The 25,233-nt window shown below is 36.8% G+C and overlaps 1 protein-coding gene across 3 annotated transcripts in view; it reads left to right on the top strand.

Annotated features, from left to right (window-relative positions):
- zyx (zyxin) overlaps positions 1 to 24,829 on the top strand; it is a 37,041-nt gene extending 12,212 nt beyond the window's left edge. For 2 of the 3 annotated variants that reach the window (XM_056234847.1, XM_056234846.1), the window contains 9 exons: positions 11,030 to 11,255; positions 12,274 to 12,536; positions 16,217 to 16,312; positions 16,968 to 17,513; positions 19,058 to 19,178; positions 21,504 to 21,673; positions 21,894 to 22,072; positions 23,602 to 23,722; positions 23,818 to 24,829. In XM_056234847.1, coding sequence (XP_056090822.1) covers positions 11,036 to 11,255; positions 12,274 to 12,536; positions 16,217 to 16,312; positions 16,968 to 17,513; positions 19,058 to 19,178; positions 21,504 to 21,673; positions 21,894 to 22,072; positions 23,602 to 23,722; positions 23,818 to 23,931 — 1,830 coding nt within the window. In that variant the 5' untranslated portion in view covers positions 11,030 to 11,035 and the 3' untranslated portion in view covers positions 23,932 to 24,829. The remainder of the gene's footprint in view (positions 1 to 11,029; positions 11,256 to 12,273; positions 12,537 to 16,216; positions 16,313 to 16,967; positions 17,514 to 19,057; positions 19,179 to 21,503; positions 21,674 to 21,893; positions 22,073 to 23,601; positions 23,723 to 23,817) is intronic. The other variant, XM_056234848.1, reaches the window with a different exon arrangement.
- The last annotated feature ends 404 nt before the right edge of the window (positions 24,830 to 25,233 follow it).

Here is a 25,233-nt window from a genome sequence, read left to right as displayed (position 1 = left end):
AACATTACTGTGACCTTTCATATGCTTAGTAAAACCTACAATGGTATTGCTCTCATGTTGACACAATTTACAGTAATACATTTCTCATTTAGATTTAGGTTCAAGTTATATTAAGAAAACAATAACTATGGGAACTTTGAACAGAAAATAAAATGAACTTTCAAATCGTTTGCCAGTCATTTTGAATTTATTTATGACGCAGGGATTTGTTAAACACTGGTTTTACATGCTCTCAATAAGAAATCCAAACTAGTGAAATAAATGAGAAAATAGCAGCATCCAACGATGTTAAAATCATATTGTAATGTTTTTAATCAGCAAAGCTAACTGCACGTGCGTATACTGTATGTAGTTTTGTCTCAACAGCACATCAGTAATTATGTCTCGTCTTCCAAACTGCAAATTGCTTTGCGTTAAATTTAGTTATGACGCAGGCCTTTGTTAAACACTGGTTTTACATGCTCTCAATAATAAATCAAAACTGGTGAAATAAATGAGAAAATAGCAGCATGCAACGATGTTAATAATATCATAGATTCTAATGTTTTTCGTCAAGAAAGCTAACTGCGTATAGGCCTAACGTTACTAGTTTTTTCTCACCAACACTTCAGTGGATTTGTCTTGTCTTGGAAACAGCAAATGCTCTAAAAATACTCTCTTGAGAGCAAATATATGCGGATTGCGAATAAAACTGTAACAAACGGCAGCATTCGTCCATAACATTTACGATGGTTTTACCTTGTAACAGTTCAGCTTCGTCTCACCACTGTTATGGCGCGCGCCGTCGCGATTCTATGCCTCGCCTGAAACAATACATTTAAAATTAAAGACACATTCCTTTACTAAATAAACGTAACGTTAATATTGGAATCAAACACTTTTACATCACACTAAATGTCCTGATAACACGCAGTTGTTAACAAGTCGATAAAATTAATTGCATATCTGACATGATGAATTCTGTTCAAAATATGAATCGCTCAAACAGCATTAAGTAATACAGTAGATTGTAATATTTATGGATGTACATTTAAGTTAACTTACCAAAAATTTAGTAAATAGTGCCTTTTATCTTCAGCGCTTCTTGCCCTGCTCCAGTCCACCAGTTTTCAAACCTGTATTCAGCCCGCGCAATCCCATAATGCCACATCACAGTAAATTGTTGTAAAACGTATGAACTACAGTGAAAACACCTCTTACCTGTAAATCAATTTACAGTTGATAGGGAAATATACTGTTAACAACTGTAATACTCTTTTTGACCCATAATGCATTGCGAATTACAGTAATAACTTGTAAAATGATAAAACAATACATTTCTGTAGAATTTTGCTGTAGAATCTACAGCAATTTGTTACAGTGTTGGTAAGTTGTGTCAGATCTTTTATAAAAAATGTAGGGTGGTTCTATTGATAATTTGTTGATTGGATTGAGGCAGATCAACAGATTAGATTTTAGGGCTTCCAAAGTTATCGTTAAAGCTCCAGTCCGTAACTTTTTTAAGTTAAAAATAATCCAAAATAATTATATTAAAAAAAACTTATTCTGCCAGTGGTCAAAACTATCTGCTTGCCATAGCTAGATTCAAAACGGTTAGCTTGTAATAATGATTTTAATTCCAGTGGTACTGGTGGGTTTCCGCGGGAAATTCGAGCATGTCTTTGCGTCATGACGTCACACCCGTACACATAAAGAAGGAGTTTCGGCTCCTTCGGCTATACTGCGCGTGACGAGATGTTTAGATGTATAGGCTTTTCTCGCAGCACTTTACATGATTAAACTTATGGCATCCAGAAAGATCCAAACAACAATCATCAGTGTCAACTGGAGATTCAGCAGTTATAAAACCCAAAAGACTTCGTACTTCGGATTTAAGGTGGCTAGAGAAAGAGAAAGAAACCGTCTCATGCGAACACAAGGATTAAACATCGGCGGGGCTTTTGAAAAGTGCGTGAACTCCGTGTTTTGAAGGGGTTCAAAACGGAAGAAGAGACGGCTTTTTTCTGCTGAACAAGTAAGACATTTCAATAGTTCAATCGTGTAACAGTACGTTTTCTTAATTCACACAGTTATGGAGTTTCCTTTGTTGTGCCTTTCTCGTCTTGCTATTATGGAGAATATGAATTCTGAACTACACAGGTAACCATAAAACACATTAAATTCAACATTAGTCACGCTATGCTGATGTGATGTTGTTAACATGAATTTGAGAACAAAGTAGGCTATAATTTGCACGGTTGCTGTAAATCGCGTTGATTAAATCTAACGAAGCTTATGTCGAATGCTTTTTCCCCCTTAGTTGGTCAGAACAAAAATGGATGTTACTTACTTGTTCAGAAGACATTTTCTTATGAAAATTCTTATGTTGGTCAAACTTTCAAAAAGTGAATCTGTGATTCTGTATGACAGTAGGCTATCCACACAGCGCGGTGACTGACAGCAGCACTCGCCTCAAAGCACTGTGTTCATCCGCGCCGTTTCATGCCGATTTACAACCGACGTAAAGATGATAATTCCGCGAATCACTGCAGTTACAGATTTCGAACAGACAGATGGCGACAAAGAGGAAAAGTTACGGACTGGAGCTTTAACATTAATAATTAATAGAATGTTTATCAATTTGTTGTTGTTGTTATGGTTCCATTCATCCAAGGCAGAATGGAAAATTCATGAGATTAATCATTTTAATTAATTATACATTTGTATAAACTTAGAAATAACATCTTTAAGATATCATATTTAATATTTTCTATTTATACATTATGCAGACTCATTTATACTATATTAAGATCATCATATTTTGGGATCCTTATATTCAAAAATTCAACTTATACCAAGTTCTACTAATTTTTACATAACTTTTTCACAGTGGATGAGTTCATTTGAATATTTTAATTCCTCTTATACTTGTGCTACAGAGGCACATTTCTGGTGAGACGTTGTCAGTTCATTTTGAGATGCTGAACCGAAACGATGTGAATGAGAAAGGACTGCCATGCATTGCATGTTTCTTTCCTAGCTGATTTAGTATAACATGATTTGACTGGACAAAATATGGTAATTAGGGTAGAATAACAACAATGTGGCTCCAATTATTAAAGCTAGAAATGAAAGACGTTCTTTTGTCATGAAATCCATGTATACATCATCTGCATCAGAGGGCAACAGTGGGATGAATTAGAGTAATTTGGCTAGGACAGACCAGGCTGCATTTGATGCCTTTAAAGTGTTTGCCATCATCTGTAACTCATACTTTCAAAAAGTAGTTATGGTTCACTGGCTGTATTACGAGAACTATAGAGGAAAAAAAGTTATGACTTAGTCATTGGGTCAAATGAGACTTGGCTCAGCTGCAGCAGCAGGAGGAGGGGAATGAGGTAATGTCGTCGTTTTTAATGGCAAACATGCTTGAGGTAAATATTTGCACACAGCTCATGCCATGAGAGCACTTCTGCAGTATATCACATCCACATGTCTCAAGCACTTTTAACTGTTTCTAGATGAAGCTTGGTTGACCGTACCCTGAGGCCTCATAAAGGGGAAGTCATGGTATGACTTCAGCCCTGATAACCTCAGTTTGGAGAGCTTGCTTGTGTGCAAGCAAAATCAAAACAGAAAATATAGCTGCGAGCAGCGATTACGGGCCCAAGCCGGTGGCACCGCAACCCCGGTGCCTTTAGTTACCTAAAGGCACCAGGGTGGCGGTGCCGCCGGCTTTGGCCCTTCATCGCTGCTCGCAGCTATATTTATATATATATATATATATATATATATATATATATGTATATGTATATATATATATATATATATATATATATATATATATATATATATATATATATATATATATATATATAAAAAGCCGGTGGCACCGCCACCCTGGTGCCTTTAGGGTTATTGTGCACGACGTGACACAAAATATCTGCTCACTATCTGCCGAACGACTCTGGTAGTTCCGCTTCAGCACTGATGATGTTGTAGAAATAGTGCGCTCTGGTTGGTCTGGATTATTCGGGATTTTTTATTTTATACAGAAATAAGTTATTTATAATTCAGATGAGAATAAAGTTAGTGTTGATTAAAATGAAGGAAAACAAATATATTGATCTGAAATATAGAACATTAATTTTAAATTTATTTAGGTTCAATTACCAAACATACAATCTTAATTTAATTTAAAGCAAACAATACATTTAAAATATATTGGTTGTATGCACTTTTTTTTATAAAAAAAAGATATATATCCAAAAAGACAAGGCCTTAAAGGGTTAAACTCTTGTCACTGTAACAGACACAATCTCTCTCTAATATATAAATATATATAAATTCAATAGGCCTACCTGATTTTGAACACAAGAGGGCAGTATAGCACTATATATGATTTGGATTATTATTATTTTTGACTAAACAACCATTCTGGCTGTTTTTAAACTTAAAAATAATTCTTAAATTGAAAAAAAATTTCTGCTCTGAAAATATAAATAAGCATAAAAATTGAATAAGCACTTTGAATATTCTAAACAGAATAAGCACTAGTCACTAATGAGTAAGTACTAGTACTTAATGGAATAGATACTAGTATCTAAAAAATAAGTACTAGTAGCATGAAAATAGAGACTAGTAGGTTAAAATGATTAAATGTTAAAACGGCTTGCCATATTAGCTCAGAGAGAGACAGAGAGAGGCTCACCATATTCAAACCAAAATATCTGACTTCCTCTTGGTCTGAGCTAATTACGGTAAATTAGAAAGTTGTCCGGCTCGAAGAGTACAATATACATATCGAGTTTTGTTACTGTGGATAAAACTAACCCCCCCACTTTTGTCAAAAGCATTTAGAAAGTGACACACTTCTTGCTGCCAGTTGGTGGCGCTATAACTTTGACTCACAATAGTTACATCCATCTGATCGGCCTTCCTAAACCCATAATATATGGGTTTAGGAAGGCCGATCAGATGGATGTAACTATTGTTGCTATATAGCCGACTTCCTAATTTTAAATTTATTTAGGTTCAATTACCAAACATACAATCTTAATTTAATTTAAAGCAAACAATACATTTACAATATATGGGTTGTATGCACATTTTGTAATAAAAAAAGAGATATATATCCAAAAAGACAAGGCCTTAAAGGGTTAAACTCTTGTCACTGTAACAGACACAATCTCTCTCACACACACGTCAAATCACTTACATTTTATATGCAATATTGACTTTTTTCTGTTTCAGCAGTGAAACTAGTTAAACAAAGATCACAGCAGAACCATTGCGCATCTCACAGCAACGTGTTTTCTCATTACTGAATGATTCAGCATTTTGAACGAATCGGTTGACTGAAAGATTCAATGACCAATCCATAATCTGTCTCATTCATGAATGACTCAGCCGTTCGAACGAATCGTTCGAACAAATGAATCAATGACTCGCTCATTAAGACGGTCGCCTGGCGACACCTAATGACGGTTTAGTGATATGTTTAAAAGTATCATTCTTTCAAACGATTGTTAATTAACTCATATTTGAAACATAAGCTATATATATATATATACACACACATATATATACACAAAAATAAAATAAAAACACATTTGAAGCGTGTTTGCTTACTAAATTGTGAGCGGAACGAAAGTTGCAGCAAATATCAGCAATAAATTTCATTAATCACGAGAGTGAAGTGCTGACTGAAAAGATGATGACGGAATAGGCTATTTTATGTAAAAGCGCCTATTTAAGCGAATCTGTCATTGTACTCTTTTGTTGTTGTGTTTTCCGTGAAAAATAATAGACTATTGAACTCACAATTCAAGCAATCGGCCCCCGATATTGCACTAATTTTAAAGTGACACTAAAAAGTATGCGGCTGCAGTGGCATTCATTACAGTGCGCATCCATGGCGACGAGCGAGCAAAACAGAGCGAACGTTTTTTCATTTCTACTTCCATAGAAATTCATTCGAGCGCACTGCGAGCGCCACCACTATAAATGTCCTTACTTTACTTTCACTTTTAACTTAGCGATATAAAAGCCCCCGGTGTTACACGTCAAATAACCGGTGAGAAAAAATTCTCGGAGTCACATAGCAGCTACCTATATTTAAATACAACAGGCCTACCTGATTTTGAACACAAGAGGGCAGTATAGCCCTATGTATTATTTGATATATTTATTTTTTAACTGAATAGTGCATCCTGGCTGTTTTTAAACTTGTACATTATTCTTAAATTGAAAACAAGAATAAAATGGGTTTAGTTCTGATATTTGTATAATTTTATCTAGAAATAAATGGTGTATAATTACATTTTTAGAAGATATGAAGCTTTTAGTGTTTTTTTTTTTTTTTTACATGACTTTAATCCCTCGCCATAGCAAAACAATTAGAGATATTCAATAGATATTCACAATTATGCTTCTTTAATGTATTTTCATCATGTTGAAAAAGTTTGGTGGGAATAAAATAAACCACTTAAGAGGAGTGATGCATATTTTGTCATTTAAAAAAAAATACAAAAATTGTTATGCGAAAAGACAAGGACTTAGAGATTTCTTTATCCTTTAATGCAGGAAAAATCATACAGCCAGCCACACACACACACACACACACATAAACACAGACACCAACCCTCCCTCCCTCCCCTCCCCTCTGCTCCCCTCCCCACACAGACACACACACAAACAGAATGGCAGGGGGACAAGAAATCCATTCAAACTACAATATCTGACTTTCTGTTGCTCTGAGCTAATGACTTTAAATTAGAAAGTCGATTGGCTTGATGAGAACAATATGCGTGGCAAGTTTTGTAACTGTAGGTAAAACGAGCAAAGTTATAACACACTTTATGTGTCCTTTTTTAGTCATAAAATTAATTTCCTCGCCACGGCCAAACCGTTCGAGATATCAAAAATCCCTCCGGAATTTAGCATCATCAATGTCTTGACGTCATGCTGACCGAGTTTGCTTGAAATCCGATCAATTCCCAAGGAGAATTAAATAGAATTTCAGGGGTATGCGTTTCCAAACAAACCATGATAGCCGGCTTCCTGTTGGGATGTCGTAAAACTTAGAGCACGAAAGTTGTTTAACCCAATGAGATCTATAAGTGTACACAGTTTCATATTATTACATGCAAGTGTCTTTGATTTATGGACAAGTGTTCGAATCCCAGTCCAGGGGGCGCTGTCGGTCCGCCCTGCCACGCCCGGGTACCAGCTTCAGTCCGGCCCTGATGGCCACGGGTTCTGACCCGTGTGCAAAGTTTCAAGAGTTTTAGAGGATGTTAAGAGCCCCAAAAGCCCCCGAAACCTTGATCAACAATAATTAAAAGCTTTGTCACTCAAACAGACACATCCCCCTCCCCCCACAGACACAGAGGTATGCAGAGAGAGGGAGAGAGGGACAGAGATTACTCCAAAACATCCCATTCAAACCAAAATATCTGACTTCCTGTTGTTCGGAACCAAAAACTGTAAATTAGAAAGTTGTCCGGCTTGATCTGAACAATATGCCTACCGAGTTTTAAGATTGCAGGTAAAACTATGAAACTAACCCTCTCACTTTTGTCAAAAGGTGGCGCTACTGAGTCCCTGCACCACGCCCGTTCCTGAAACTTTGCACATGTCTACTGGCTAATATATGTGACATGTCTGTCGAGTTTCATGCAATTTCAAGCATGCTAAGAGTCTCAAAAGCATCAAAAAATAATTTTAAAGTTTGATGTGTTGCCACGGCAACAGTATCAAAGATATCAAGAATCCATTCACAGGTCTACATCTGGCGTATGTTTACATTATACAGATGAAGTTTGAAGCAAATTGGGTTAAAATAAGAGGGTGATTTCGAAGCATTTTGAAAGTGACACACTTCCTGCTGCCAGTTGGTGGCGCTATAACTTTGACTCACAATAGTCACATCCATGTGATCGGCCTCTTACAGCGAACACACTGGTGAAGTTTCATCAAGATCAGTTAATGTATGCAGAAGTTATAACACACTTCCTGTTTCACGTTTCTCGCCATAATTTCGTTTCCCCGCCACGGCCAAACCGTTCGAGATATCAAAAATCCCCTCGCAATTTTTCATCCTCAATGTCTTGACTTCATGCTGACCGAGTTTCGAGGCATTTCTTTGAATTCTCTAGGAGAAGTACTTTAAATTCCATTGCATGCGTTTTACAAACAACCCTAAATAGCCGACTTCCTGTTGGGCTGGGGTAAAAAGTAAGAGCATGAAGTATATATGAACCGATGAGATCTATATGTGTACCGAGTTTCATATTCTTACATACAAGCGTGTTTGATTTATGGACCAAGTTTTCGGACCCCGTTCCAGGGGGCGCTGTCGAGCCCCCCTGCCACGCCCGGGTACCATCTTCACCCCGACCCTGATGGCCGCGGGTTCTGACCCGCGTGCAAAGTTTCAAGAGTTTTCGTGCACGTTAAGAGCCCCAAAAGTGCCCGAATAGTCGTAAGAAAAATAAAAGAGGAGAAAAAAAAAAAAAAAAAAAAAAATAATCCTAAGGAAAACAATAGGGCCTTCGCCTTTTCAAGGCTTGGGCCCTAATGATATCCTCCAACAAGAGAAGGTTGTATCTTTGTACTGTGTTTCTGACCATCTGTGTTCTGCTGTGTCCTGTTAGTACATAATTTTAAGGGGTCCTATCATGACAAATTGAATTGGGCTTGATCTTATGAAATAAAAGGACTTTGTGTACTATGAAAAGGTATCATAACTTTCAGAACTCAAAACATTCTTTTCCCAAAAGAGCATCTTTTGAAACTAAGCTGCAAAAATGGCTCATTCTCAACTTTGTAACTTTGTGACCTCACACTGATGATTCAAGGTTCATGTCAGTGATACCTATTGTGTCATCAGAAACTTGACACTCCCATTCACCGTGAGATAACATCGAGAATGCAGGATAGATTAGTGTTGTTACAATAATAAACTTTCAGTAGTCCCTACAAAACCAGTAAAATTCATATTGCGACGTACATTTGAGTGAAATGGATTATGGAAAAAGAAATAAATGTAGGCACTTGTAGGTTCTATCCATCGGTTTTTGATTGGAAGGAGGAAAATCGACTGAATGCTAAATATTTTTACAAAATAAGATTTTAAGGCTGCCAAAGTTAACATTAACTTTAGATGATAATTGATAGTATTAATTGATAGCATCACCGATACTACCGGTACTGCAGAAAGGCTAGTATTGTTATTTTTATTTGTTTATTCATTTTTTTGTATCAACTTACTAGGATAGATATGCTATTATTCCTAAACACCAGTTGAACTAATGAAATAAAATGTGTGAATGTTTGCCAAACTTTGCTCTATTACTGGTTGTGTATCCTTCTGAAGGATCTACAGTAAATGGTAGGAATGGTTTAGGAGGTTTATTTTAACAAGGTTCCTGTTAATTGTGGTCAGAGCATAAACATAAGGGGCTTTCGCACTGTAGGAACCTTTTCATACAGTTCCTATATAATGGCGGAAGTACTCGCTTTTTGGCGTGTTTGCACAGCAGGAACTGGGAACGATTTTAGTTCTAGGAACGCCTTTTGGGGGAACTAAATTAGCTCCTACTTCAGAGTAGGGTCTAACCCAGCAGTGTGCAAACAGTTTATAGCCTATATATTTACTCGACGCAGAAGTCCAGGCACTTCTCAACCTTTACGCTGAGGAGGAAATCCAACGCGACTTTGAAGGGACCAATCGAAACCTGATTATGTATTTCTGCTCGGCTAGTGACATTGGGCATCAACCACACGGTATAATACTTATACCGTTTACTTTCTTTTTTTAACAGTTCTATCTAATAACGTATAAGATATGATTGTAAAACATCGTAAACTAATAAAAACGGAGCATGGGAGCAATGTGTGTTCAGGCTCTGGTTAAGTCATTCTCATCGGCGTCTAAATTAAATTCCTGCACAACAACCAGACCGACAGGACGTCACGGTTTACGTCACTTCAAAGTTCCAACTGGTGGTGCGAATGCAATCAGGAAAAGGGTTCTAGAGGAACATTAAGTTCACGGGGGACTGGTGACTAGTTCCTAGAACTTAGTTCCTATAACTACCCAGTGCGAAAGCACCTATAATTTGCAAAGAGGCTGTTATTGAAGAATGGGGCAGTAAAAAATGTATTGCTCATTCACAATTGAAGGCGACTGTTAAACTGACTGTTTAAAGCTTAGATAAAGGGTGAAAACACTTGAAAATGACATAATTAAAAATGGACTTTAAAGGACAAGAAATAACTAAAAATGTTGTGTGTGATCCCTTTAAGAATGAACTGTTGAAAGCAGATTTCTGACAGTGAGACTTTTCTCTAGATATGAAACCGAGTTAAACAAAGAGTGGATCTGAAACAAGTCAAAATAGACAACATGGAAGTACCTGAGATGTACATAACAGGAAGTGAAATGCTTGGCAACTAATTCATGGAATTCCCTTATGCAATAATTTGGTGAATGATTTCCTTGTTATACCTCACCCAAGTCATACAAAACAGTTAAGGTACACATAACTTTTTGGTTTCATGTTAGTTTAGAGGTTAAAAAAAACTTATCTTAAAACCAGTTATGTTTTTTTAGTTGACAAAACAGGGAACAACATTGTTCACAAAGATACATTTACTTCCCTGTAATTACTGAAATGCAGACCACATCTTGTTTTTAAACAATTGTATAATGCTAAAAATATTAAAGGGACGTTTCCTGCTCATGTTCTGGGTGTTTCAAAGCTGTAGATGCAGGAGAATTCTTTCAAATTGAACCCAGATGGTTGACTAACCTACATACAGGTGGGCGGCTCTCTTGAGAAGCGATTCTGCATGAATAAAGCAGTTTCAGGCACCAAAGCTACAGACCACGTACTAACCGTTAAGATTTTCCATATGCTGTTCTGCCAAACTATGCAGCAAAGTGGTCTTGAATTAGTTTGTTTGCATTGGAAAATGTTGTGCAGAAATGGTGATCTTAACTGTAACACTTCTTTGACTACATGCATACTGTTGTATTTTTCAGATCAAGATGTCTGACTCTAGTAGCGGCAAGCCCATTGTGGTAACTTCCTCGGTCTCCCTCAAAGTTACCGCTCCTTCTTTCTACAACCAACCCAAAAAGTTTGCATCTGTCGCTCCTCCACGCCCCAAAATACAGATGGCCCCATCACAGCCCTCTCCATTTGTAAGCACTGGTGTAATTGGACGAGTTGGAGAGATGCCCCCGCCCCCTTCAGCTGTTTGTGAGGGTAAGGCAATTTCCATGAAAGATGAAATGTAATTTCTAATATAAGACCAATCTGTGATAAAGAACAAGAAAAGTCTTTTCAAAATCTAGTTTAGAACACGTGGCAAATTCTTAAAAATGTCATCTTTGTATAAAGATTGTTTTATATGGTTTTGGAAAGCGTTTAGGCTATAGTTTTATTTTAATAACCCTAAAAATGTCATGTAGTGTAGCCATCAAGTAAAAGTAATGCTAATAATATATTTTTCTTACACCTTTAATACATGTGTGTACACCTCTTATTCATTATAAATATAATAATATAATAATTCATTATAAATAAATATTTTAAGTTTTCAATGAGTTGAACCACATGTGATTTTACTATCTAAACTAACCTAGCCTTGTCATTATTTGATATTTTAGAGAATTATTAACTGACTCACAGTCATGAGGGTCTACATGTGGTCTCTGATAACATTTCCTGTTTTTTAACATGCTTCATCATGCTTAGATGCACCACATGACATTGATTTCAAATGTTAACAAGCAGTGAAGTAGTTTTCTTATTTTTTTAAACTTACAAATTAAATGTAATAAAAAAAAAAGAAGATTATGCCAAACTATTTTTTGAAACTTTATTCTTCATTATGATGGCACTGGTGGGTCATTAATCCTTTATTACAGATCGAACATGAGGTGCTTTTTAAGAAGCTTTTCATGCATTTTCAGACATGACTGTTAAAGAATTCACTTTTGAGCAAAGTGTTGAAAGTGTTTTGCTGATAAACTGCTGAATATGATTTTAAGGATTAAACTGAACTGCATTTCTGTCTTTACTGGTGTGTGGCATATTCAATATCTGCACTGTCCTTCAAATGCCAAATTGTTTTTCACATGTGAGAGAAGCAATAAATGCTAATGTAGATAAGCTATGCTATCATGCGTTGTGTTAAGGTGAAAGGACAATGAAGAAAGGGATTGTTTTGTCATTGTGAATTGGTGCGAGTGTAATGAAGTTCACTGCCTTCGTTCATTAGACTTCCCGCCCCCTCCTCCTCCTCCGCTGGATGATGCCGAGCTCCCAGCCCCTCCTCCAGAATGCCAAATCACACCCCCTGCATCTGATGCCCTTCCTCCTGCATTCCCAGCCCCGCCCCCAGTTGCAGAAGACCTGCACCTCCCTGCACCTCCTGAAGAGTTTATCTCTGTACCTTCTGCCTCCTTCCCCCCACCACCACCACCACCACCACCACCACCTCCTCCTCCTCTCCCTCAGACCGGTGCAGGTGTCAACTCTCAGGTAGGTTACCAAAGATTTGATTTGATTCCAATTTGATTTTAATCTTAGCAAGTCTTTACGTGCCCTTGTGATATTCCCAGCCTTTCTTATTTCTGGTCCTTTAACACTAGAACGGCCACAACGGTCATTTTGACCGTTTTGAATTTTATATCTGCAATAACTTTGTTGAAAAAATAAATAAAATCCTGCTGGTACATGACTTTTCCTAAAAGTGTCTGTATTTTCATTTAAAATGTTTTTAATATAAATTACACATAAGGCAAACAAACAAATGAACATATTTACCTATTTCGGCCATAGACGGTCATATTGACCGCACTGAATTTCGCGGTATTCTTTTGTTAGATTTCTCGCGGTTGACCTTTGTCTATTAGGAAATAATCAGAAGATTCAATTGCAAAATGACAGATGTTTATTGAGAGCTGGTCTGCTGGGAGAGTTAAGGTGTGCAAATGTCCGGTATGAAGCCCTTGGCTTGGCAGCACAGGGACGCTGGAGTGAGTGCTGAACACGGGATGACACACGGAAAACGGATACAGGCAGGGAACAAACACGCAGGAAAAATCCACAACGATCTGACAAAGACTAGGCAACAACAGTAACACTGAAAAGGGTCGAATCGCTGTAAAGCTGTAATGATCAGTGACCACGCACACACACACACACACAACAAGACGAGAAAGGAGACAGCGAATTCATAAACCGTGACATTGTCTCTCACTCAAAAGAATATTTCAGAATATTCAAAAGAATATCTAAATAAGATACTTTTAGTTGTTATCTTGTTCTGAGTTATGTTGAATGGATATGGAAATATAGATCTGTTGTGAATAGGCCCTATGCGATAATTACGGGCTACTGATATTATTATTTATAAATGTACAATTAAACTTTTTTAAATGTACAGTTTGGTGTTGTTTTGTTTTTAAAAGATATCCTAATACAATAAATGCATTAATCTCTCAATTGGGTATTTATCATTAAAGATATAGAGTTTGCAATCTAATGGTCAAAATGACCGCTTGTGGCAGTTCTAGTAGTTATGGAATTCTGGCGCTTCTAGTGTTAAGGTTAAAAAGCTTTCACACTATACTGACCACAATTGTATGCCTTTTTAAACCTAGAAAACTCCATTCTGACTAACGATGCACGTATATATATTTTTTCAGCTAACTAATGAGCTATAGACATTCTTGTAAACTGAGGTAAATGCAACGATATGTGACATTTTTTACAAGCTGTTGTATTGATTTCATCTTTCTAAGGTTGAAACACTACACATAACAAAAACACACTGAAACACTTTTATGAGTTTAATGAAGAACTGTCTCGTCTTCTGTCCTAATATACGGAGCCATCTACATCAGGTGACCTGTAAATTCGGAAAAACTGTTTCAATTGCAGTTTTGCGAAATATTCCTTTTTTGAATTGCTTGAAAAATCACCTCATGCGAGTGTGTAATCTTTCAAATTACTGAAATTTTGGTGCATCATTAATTCTCCCTCTTTATGGCCTGATGTGGCATTTTACAGGCTTTTGTAGTTCTAGTGACTCTTCTTGTAAATGGAGAAGATGGGCAAGTTGAATTGAGCAGTTTGCTGCAGTAAATCTCCGCTGTCCTGTGAGACACAGTTATACGTGCTGTCTGCTGACTTTTCCATAAATAGAGTCGGGGCTTATATGGATGTGTTATTGTGGTGAGTGCAATTTAATTGGGCTACATCATCACTCTCACAGGGCCTCATTCAATCAAACAAGACCTGCTGTTTCTACTGAGAGCAATAAAAATAAGTTTTTCGTGAAACATTTCCTTTCTATAGAAGATTTAAGAGATGGACAAAAATTTGCTGACCTTTTGCCTAAACAACTAGTTAACTAATTTGTCTTCAGATAGCTGTGTGGTCACCTGACCTGACTCCGATCAGATGCTTTAGGTAGTGTTCACATAGTCATAGAACATGTTCTTGTGTTCCAAAACAGCTGGACAGAGCATGCTGGGATGAAGGGGTCTTGATGTGTCTCAACTTTTTAACTATTATTAAAATTGAATGATACCAGTAAATGTTAGATATTAACCTTTTTTCTAAATTAAAATAGTCTTTTTATATGTGTTACAGCCGGCTCGAAGGCTGCAACAAAAGGAGACCAAACGCGTCAATTCTCAGCAAAACATTTATTACAAGTGATTTTAAGCATAAGCAATATTTATTTTGAGATTTGTTAAAGATTACATTTACATAACAGTTAAATTATTAGGGCCAGATTTACTAACAGCTTGCACCAGCACAAACCCTCTTTTGCCGTTAAAAAACTACAGTCAGGACTTACTAAAGATACACAGTGAAAAATGAGCGCTGAAAAGGCGTGGACAGGGTTATTTTTGCAGGAGGTCAGAGACCTGGATATTGGATAGGGGGCGCTGGCCCAAAAAAGCTTGAGAACCACTGATTTAAATGAATCATGCGAGGTGATTTACTAAGGTTTGCGCTAGTCAATTTACTGGTATTTGCGCCGTTATTTTTTACAGCCCAAAAAAAGCATGTCTTGAACTAGACACTAATTTGCTCTGCTCTTGGTGGATTGTTGGTCATTATGGAAATGATCCGGCTGCGTCTCTGTTCTTTAATTTGCGCATCGTCAGTAGATCACACACAGAATTTTCCACTCCCATCTGCGCTTTTTTTAATTGCGCTGTCGCGCTAATTTGCCCTGTTCAGTAAATCTGGCCCTTGGTGTTAAGTATCTAAATGTAAAAAAGGGGGAAAATTAGCATGCACAATTAAATCCAATATCCCAGTATTAATATTATCCTAATAAAAATGCAATTCATGCTATTTAGCTATTCACCTATTTTCATGTGATTTGGGGGTTATCGCATAACAAATGCTGGATGATGGAAACGCAAAGATGCACAAATTCTAAAAATGGACAAAAATGTATGCTCTCAATTGAGGCACATACTGGTAATTGTTTTTTAGTCGATAAGAAGACATGCGCACAAACTATAACGGAATCACATTTACAGAATAAATCCTTTGATGTGCAATAATAAACTTTGCCTCAACAACAGATGATGTGATTGGATAACTGGACAACCAGGGGATTAATAACATGACAGCGTTTGTTGGGTTGTGTCTGCGCTCTGAGCCGCAAGTCATTTGATGTATGAAAAAAGCAAAAAAAATTTATTACAGATCATTTGTGCCAATTTCTAAGCTCTTCCAAATTTCTTTGTGGATTCATTTAATTGTCAGTGCGGATTCACACGCACATTCTGCTCTTTTATTATCTCATATAATTTGCTCAAATGACTAACTATGCATGAATTATAATCTAGGAACACTTCTCAAGGCACCATTTTCTTTATCCTTTTTTATATCTGTTCTTCACACGTTTAATGTTCTTTGGATTGTTTTTCAGCTCTGACCCTGTCATTTTCTGTTTCACATATTCCTTTTTTCTTGCTTTGTACTCTATTCCACCCTTTTATTGCCTAACATTTATACACTCATGCACTCTTTCCAACACGACATCAGATTTCATGTCTGATTCACCCTTTCTTGTCGTTCTCCTCTCTCCTAATCCACATCCTTTCCAACCTCTCCTACACCCCACACACATCTTGTCTCCCCCCCTCAATTTCTCTCTCTCATATTGTCTCTGGTTTTGTTCTCCATAGAGGCTGATTGAGAAACAGACGAGTTTTGACAGGCAGCTGGGCTCTTTGACCAATATGTTATCAGAGATGGAGACTAGTGGACCTTTCAACCCAAAGGTAATCGCACAACCTTTAACCTCTGACATTCTAATCTTGACCTTCAGGGTTCAGTTTATTTCCCTTTAATTTTTCAACCTTAATGGAATAGTGGCAAGATTTACTCACTCTAATGCCATTCCAAGGCTTACTATTTTTAGAAGAACACAAAAGGAGATGTTTTGACGAATGTTCGTGCTGCTCTATTATTTTTTGGTAGAGGTCAACAGATATGAAATTGATTGCAGATGCCGATATTGTAGGGATTTTTAGGGTGGCCAATGACTGATATAAAGCTGATATATATATATATAATATCACACTAAAAAAAACACACATAAAATAACACATTCTGCAATAAAATGCATATTTATTTTACATAGTATTTACTAAATTAGGAATAAATCATTTGTAAATGAATCAACATGAAAACAAATAATTTGAACTTGATGCAGCCATTCTTATTGATTCTGCAATCCTATTATAGTATTTTTTACAAATAAAGCAATTGTTAAATAAGGAAGTAACAATATAAAGGAGGAACAATTATTTTTCACAATCTTAATCTTGCAACATTCTGATGCCACAATTTAGAGATTTTGTAAGGCTTTAAAGTTCCTTTTCCCCCATCTGATGTGTGACATATTTCTGTGTGTGTGTTTGTTTGTTTGCTCAGTTGCCTAGCCAGTTTTCATCAGCACCAGCGCCAAAGCCAGTAGCACCACCACCAAAAGCCCCTAAGCCCACCCTCTCCTTTCTGCCCCCTCCTGAGCTGGCGGATCGTCCTCCCCCTGCCCCTTGGGCTGAGGAGCTACGTGCTCGAACACGACCGGCCAAGCAGAGCACAGCCTCTGCCCCCGCCCCTGTACAGTCATTGGCTAAAGGCCCAGCTGTTGCTCCAAAAACCAACTTCCCTCCCAGTCAGCTGAATTCAAATTTTGGTTCCAAAACAGTTAGTCCTGCACCTTCTGGAGGCGCAAGAGGGTTTAACCATGCCGTTAAAACCCCCGCCCAAAGCTCTTTCCCACCGCCTCCTCCTGCGGCTCCTCCTGCCCCTGTTGCTCCACCAGTGAATATTCCCGCCCCCACACCTGCTTTCAATCTCTCTGAAACATCTCCCATTGGCAGTCAGCAAGGCTTTGCTCCGCCTTCTCCTGCTGCACCTAAGAAATCACCCATCGCATCGTTCAGCAGACCAGCAGGAAACACTGTTACACCAAAGGTGGGTGTGCCTTAGATTGTAACGTGATGCAGTCATTTAAATAAAGGTAAGGTAAGATAAGGTAACAAGGCAAAAATAAATCTTAAAATAAATACTAATAACTGTGCAAATACATTTATATTTCCTGAAGTAAGACTAGTTTTACAGTTTTGGTAAGCTTACGTTTAAGGCTTTAGTTTGTTAAATAAATTTGGCTGTTCACAGCACATGATGTTTTACATCAGGAACAGATTTTAAATGGCGGACATTTTGTCAGTGTACAAAAGTTCTAAAGTTTCGGGGGAGTACGATTTATTCAGAAAAGACGCATTAAATCGATCAAAAGTGACATTAAAGACATTTAACAATGTTCTAAAAAAGTTCTATTCTATATAAATGCTGTTCATGTTATGATTTCCACAAAAAAACATTGATAATAAGAAATGTTTCTTGAGCATTAATATTAGAATGATTTCTAAAGGATCATGTGACACTGCAGACTGGAGTAATGAATGCTAAAAATTCAGCTTTGCCATCACAGGAATAAATTACATTTTAATATTATTATATTATTATTTTACTGTGTTTTTTACTGTATATTCTGCTTGGTGAACGAGACTACTTTATTGACTTTTGAATGGCACTGTAAGTCGAAGGATAGATAAAAGCATAAATAAAAATGAAGCACACAAGGCTTTTGGGACAGCTTAGGTTTTAGTTTTTGCATATGCATATATTCTGCTTAAATGAAATGTCGCATCGGAGTCATGAATTTTGCTGATGTCATGAGACTCATGACACATAGCACTCATCTTTTTTTTCTGTGAGCTTTGTTGAGCAAACAATGTAATGCAACATCGTCTATGAGGAGGAAAGGCAACTATAGATGTTGAATAGATAAGAAAAGACCAGTTGCATTTCAAAATGCAAATAGATGCGAGAAAAAGGTCAATTGCAGATCATATGCTAATATTACAGTGATTCATTGTGATTGATGAATGTTTACTATTCAAAATGTAACCAGTGTGAATCAATAGAAGTTTTTCAGATGTTTACATTACTTAAAATTAGGGATGCACCGATATGAAAATTTCGGCTGATACCGATATTTTTTTATATATATATATATATTTGAAAGCCGATAAATCTAAATCCAATTTTTTATATAATATTTGAGAGCCTGATTAAAACAAAAACAAAAATCTCACCAATAAAATTTATGTGGCCTTATGACAGACTTGCGCTGCACGTGTTGCACTTAACTGTATTTTCCTTTTTTGAAATGATTCTAATCATATTTCAACCAATTCAAAACCATCATGGCAAACAGTGCTTCTCAGCTGAAGGAAATAATCCATTATCGATCTGCTTTAATATATCGGCCACATTTTCTTATCGGGCCGATAACAACAACATTAAAAACGAACGTATATCGGTCGGTCCCAATATGGTGGCCGATATATCGTGCATCCCTACTTAAAATGTATATAGTTGCCTAACACAATGACAATGACACAATTTCTGTCATTTCTGAAAAATGGCAAACATATGCTGTTGTTTTTTAGGTGTCTGGTTCTGGTGGAGCTCCTCTCACTATGAGGGAAGTAGAAGAGCTGGAGAAAATGACTAAGGAGTTTATTAAAGACATGGACAAACATCCTCCTGTGATCACCTCTCCAGCTACAGGTACACCTAACCTTGTGTACACACACACACCCTTAAGATTGACTTTTTAATTTAAGACATCCGTATGGCTCTTGCTTAACACACGGCGGACAAGCTGTGATAAACACTGACTGTAATGGTTCAAGGCTTCTCTTGGTCTTTTTCTGTCTTCCTCTCTCTTTATCTGTCTGTGTAGGTGTTTAGCTTGATGTAGCTTCTCGATCTCAGTTTATTACTTCATTATCAGAGTCTAAACAGCACAGTGCTTCACCTCTCCCATGTCTGGATCTCTCTGGATGAGTGTTGTAATGATCTCACTCTGTCTTTGTCAGCACTGAAGGTTTTTTTTTTTTTTGGTTTCTTAGTAGCTTAGATGTGCGTGCAGGTGAAAACTAAAAATACTTTTTGATCCGTTTTTGATTAGATCAACCTACTTTCACATGCAACTGAAGTAAACAGTTTGTTTGTGTATTCATGTTCTGTTTATGGTTTATTTTTAAGTCTGATTATATTCTTGGTCATAGATTGATTTTGTTCTTTATTGCCTGTCTTGTTGTGATGACCCTTTGCTAAGATGACAACTCGGCTTTGTTATCACAAGAATAAATACATTTTTAAAATGTATTAAAATAGAAAATAATTATTTGAAATTGAAAATATATTTCACAATATTACTGTTTTACTGTATTTTTTATTAAATACTGGTAGCCTGTAAGGTGCAATATAAATAAACGAACGAACGAACGAAATAAATGCAGCGCTGGTGGTGAGCATAAGAGACTATTTCTTTCAAATACATAATTTTTTTTAATGTTTCCAAACTTTTGACAGGTATTGAATGCATAACTATTTAATAGTTTGAAAGCGTAGGGAGATTGACTCAATTACGTCATTCGCAGTGCTCAATGGGAGTAGAGAGTTTGGGTGAGATTTGCTTGTTGCGATTCTCTGATTGGTGGAGGTTTTTTGTAGAATCATGGGTAATGTAGTCTTTCACCAAGAATTCCACAGTTATTGTTTTCAAAATGTTGAAATAATGGTGCGTTCACGTGCTATGGAAAATATGATATTTTCCACTTGTGAACTGGTATTTACCAGTGTGTTGCGTTCAAGTGCTTTTGTTGTCGTAATGTGGTAAAAAGATGGAGATCCCGACCTGTTATTTAGCTAAAACTATTTTAGATTGCTTAAGTCATCTGCTACAGCAAGAAGATGATTTATCAAAACTCAAACGGTAAATAATATGCTGTATGTTTTCTAGATCATGAATAGTACATATTTTTGCCACGTTGCTCGCCGCCATTTTGAAAAGGTCAAAGGTAATCTCATCTCGGGAACTCGTGCATCAAAATATTCTACGAGTTGCCCAGTGGAAAATACCACATGAGGGGGTGTTCATGTGCATTTTCCACGTCGGCTTTTGGTATTTACCATTATTACCATAGCACGTGAACGCACCATAATACTGGCTGATGGCTTCAACAAAAGCATAGCATCAATTAACCCTATAGCTCATAGGTCTGTCTTTAAGGGCTTATAAGTTAACATTTAAAAATCAGTTCCTCTCTCTAAATGGGATTTTTACGTCTATAACCCGACTGTTGCACTCTATATGGAGAATGGCAACAGTTGCTAAGCTAGGATTGGTCAGGAATGCTTTTAAGGTGGGGCGGTGCTGTTGAACTGAGGCCCTGTTTACATGTGGTATTAAGATGCGTTTTGGTCGATAGGATCACACGCCTACTGGTCTAAAGCGTTAACATTATGGGAGTTGCGCGCTAGCCAGACCGGATTTAAACTTTGTCAGCTGAAGACCAAAGTTTTGTATTAGGATGAAAAAGTATCTAGCACATTGTCCTCTCACCATTCCTGATTTCTAAGACTCACTCACAGCTTTCGGCGTGGGCTCTCCATATGTTTTTTTCCGTCGTCTCCGAGCGTGTTAACATATGTAAATTGAGTGAGCTTATTTTGTCTATTAGATCGAAAGATCTGAGGTAAAAACCATACATTTACCCGCCCATAGACCCTCCCCTCGAAGAAATCAGGACAGAAGTGGTTGAAAGTGGACAAAAGAGACGGATTAAAATACCAGATGTAAACGGGAATGTTACTTTTGAACTCGTCTACTTTTGACAAATGCATCGTAATTCCAGGTGTAAACATGACCTTAGACCTCTAGAGTACAATAGTACTTTAGTTCAACCTCTCCAGTCACCCATTATCATCCTGGAGATTAATCTCCGTGTTTGTTGCTTTATGATGAACTTTTCTTTATCTCATAAATCTCTCATTATCCTCAAGCTCTATTTTTCTTTGCTAAAATAAACATATTTTTCCTTTCAGAAGTGTGTGGTAAATGTGGAGAAGCTCTGTCTAGATCTCAGCCAGCAGTAAGAGCAATGGAGAAACTCTTCCACTCCCATTGTTTCTGCTGCATGAGCTGCCAGCGCCCCCTGCAGGGCATGCAGTTCTACGACCACGAGGGGACGCCTCAGTGCGAGGACTGCTACACGGTGAGACAAACCCGTTTAGATGCAAGACATTTCATATTCACCGTTCTTTAATTGACACATTGCTTTTTTTGGTATCAGAAAACTTTAACGATAGTCAATGTTATCCATATTACAGACTTTTATGAACGTGGGGAATTTTTCAGAGACTTTAGTAACCCACTCCGTTTGTTGCGTTGGATTTTCTCACCGTTTGTCTTTGGGTGTGATTGTGTGTTTCCAGAAATCTCTGACTGTGTGTTCCCTCTGTGGGGAGCGGATCACAGACCGTGTCCTGAAGGCGGTGGGTCAGTGTTTCCATGCCCACTGTTTCCGCTGCACTACCTGCAGCTGCACCCTGGAGGGCGCTCCATTCATCACAGATGACGACAACAACCCCTACTGTGTCAAAGATTACCATCGGTGAGCCATCTCACTAATCACAGACCAATCAAAACACTCCGTTATACACTGGTATACTTAGAGCATTTGAACTAATTATCCCATTCAATCAGGTATCAGTATAATGAACAAAACAGTGTTTTTTTTTAAATGGGGTTTTCTTCAACTAAGGGACACTTTTAGCATAATAAAATCAAACTTCCTTACAACAAAGTTTCAAAGTTAATTTGCTTTATTGGGGGTTAAATTTGGAATATTAATTGCATACACTTTTTTTTTTTTTTTTGTCTTGCTAAGGCATTTCTTAGTTAGCTTTTTATGTATCCTAATTACACCCAATTAAATGCATACTTTTTTTGTAATTGAATTACAGCTTGATTAGAAAACGAGGCACAAAAATGTTGTTGTTCACAAGCAATATTACCTTAGTTTTTTTTTTTTCTTCACAAATCATGTCTTGTATTTTATTTAACGTGCTTTTCACGTCCTCATAAAGTAAACTACTTTTAAGATAACTTTACCAGGGGCAAAATTGTTTATTGTGGTGGACTCTACAACTTGGGCATTGTTGTAATTTGTATAAAACGTTTCTATAAATCATTCCCACACAATATATATTGAATTGGTTTATTATAATTCCACTGTGTTATAATAGTTTTTTTATTGTCATGTTTTTTATGGTGGATTTTCATATTTTAAGAATGAAAGTCTGACTAGGACAAGAGAAAAAAAATCTATAAACAAAAAATGTAAAAATTAATTTAGTGTAAAAAAAATAATATAATAGTATTTTAATATTATCATATATTTAAATAGAAATTAACACTTGAAAAATGAAGGTGCCTGAAGTTGAATAAAGACCCATATAAAATTGTATATAATATTAAAAAATGTTGGTAACACTATAGGTTTATTAGTTAACATGAACTTACAATGAACAATACTTCTACGGCCTTTATTAAGCTTAGTTAAAGGGTTAGTTCGCCCAAAAATTAAAATTCTGTCATCATTTACTCACCCTCAAGTTATTCCAAACCTGTATAAATTTCTTTCTGATGAACACAAAAGAAGATATTTGGAAGAATGTCGGTAACCAAACAGTTGATGGATCCCATTGACTTCTATAGCATTTTTTCCATATTTTAGAAGTATGGAATCAACTGTTTGGTTACAGTCATTCATCAAAATACCTTTTGTGTTCAGCAGAAGAAAGAAATTCATACAGGTTTGGAACAACTTGAGGGTGAGTAAATGATGACAGAATTTTCATATTTGGGTGAGCTAACCCTTTACTGTTAATTTCAACATATACGAATACATTATTAAAATCAAAAGCTGTTAATGCACTGTGAACTAACATGAATAAACAATGAAGTACTGTATTTTTATTAACTAAAATTAACAAAGATGAATAAATACTGTAACATGTTACAGTGCGCTCATTGTTAGTTCATGTTAGTTAATACATTAACTAATGTTAACAATTGACATTGTCAAAAGTTACCAACATGTTTTATCTTACCCTCTCTCCTCTTTTTTCTGTTTCTCAGCCGTTTCTCTCCACTCTGCGTGAGCTGCAATGAGCCGATTATTCCCGACCCGGGAAGTGAAGAGACCATCAGGGTTGTTGCGTTAGAGAAGAACTTTCACCTGAAGTGCTACCGATGTGAGGTACGAACGCTCTTTCTTCAGTTATCTTTACCTATTTGTTCTAGCCTCAAATTAGAAGTCATGTTTTAAAATGAGACATTGCTCGTTGATTGCAGGATTGTGCCCGTCCCCTTTCCATCGAGGCAGACGCTGACGGCTGCTACCCATTGGATGGCAGAATTCTGTGCATGAAATGCCACACCCAACGTGCCAAGCAGGCTAAACAGTGATTGGTGGAAACTAAACCAAATTTAAGACACATAATTGGCTTAGTGTTATAAATCTCTCTTCCGTTTCACATTCTCATGTTTGCTCAATGTCAGTTTAGCCTTTTCTCGACGAAGCTCTACTGCTTTTTCTGAATGGCCTTATTCAGAGCCCAGCCCATAGCTTGCCCTGTTTGGCCTGGCGTCTTTCTGCCAGGGCCTGATGTGTGCGAGCACAATGTTAGTGCCTCCATTTTGAATGTTATATATGACACAATTTCTACCCCTAGATTGTTTAAGTAGTGATTTTAGGACCCTTTTTGTGGCTTGAATTTGTACTGTAGTGGCTGACTCTGTGCAGAGGTAATGTACTGCACTGCCGTTTGAACTGCACAGTACGACTCCCAGCATGCCTTTAAAAAAAAAACATCCGTAAATCGTACCACAGCTGACTACTGAGGCAAGACGTATAGTTTGTATATCCACCATCATCCATGCACTTTTAATAAGGCTTTTCCGAAACACGTTGTAGTGGATGAGAAGGGCTCTTTGTGAAATTGTAGTCACAACAAATGTACAATAAGCAAAAAAACAAAGGCAGGGAAAGACGCGATTTGTCATGCATGCTTCACTTATCTAACTGTTTACCTGTAAATGAACAAATATTTTAAAAAGCACATCCTAAAACATGTCGAACAAAACAGTTGAGTAAGTTTGCATTGATTATCATGCCAGTATCAGTTCAATTATTTTCCATTCCATATATTGCCAGAGGTATTCAGCGATTAAACAATTGTAGGTCTGTTTGACGATTAAGTATTTCCAAAGAAAAGCACATCAATCACTGAGCCTCTTGTAATATTTACATAGACTACTGTAATAAATCTATGACATTGTAGTTAAAGCTTTTTTTCTTAAAAACGTCTGGATTATGGATAAAATAGTATTATCTACACAAAAGCTCTGGTTATATATAACCATTATATACAGCAAGATTCAACATTACAAAACTAGCGACCATTTTTATAATTTTTGTTAAAAGTAACAGTGTTACTGTAGACAAACTAACATGATTCTGAGCAGATTGAACTCTTAAATCTTTCTCAGAAATATTTAGTTTTTAACAGTCACCATTCCCTGTGATTAATGCACAGAATCCCAACATTTGACATTTTAGTTCATTTGTTTTGTTGTGTTTATGATAACAACTATTGTCTAAGACCACTCATTTTGGCTTTAAGGTAGCGCTGATATCATTTTGAAAATTGTATCCGTTTTACATAGCTCATTTTATTTATCTATGCACCTCTATCTATGTGTTTCTCT

This window comes from Rhinichthys klamathensis, unplaced genomic scaffold (genome assembly GCF_029890125.1).
Source record: "Rhinichthys klamathensis goyatoka isolate OS25496 unplaced genomic scaffold, OSU_Roscu_1.1 h1tg000407l_1, whole genome shotgun sequence".
In the NCBI taxonomy this organism is placed as follows: Eukaryota; Metazoa; Chordata; class Actinopteri; order Cypriniformes; family Leuciscidae; genus Rhinichthys; species Rhinichthys klamathensis.
This window is presented reverse-complemented; position numbering and strand designations above follow the sequence as displayed.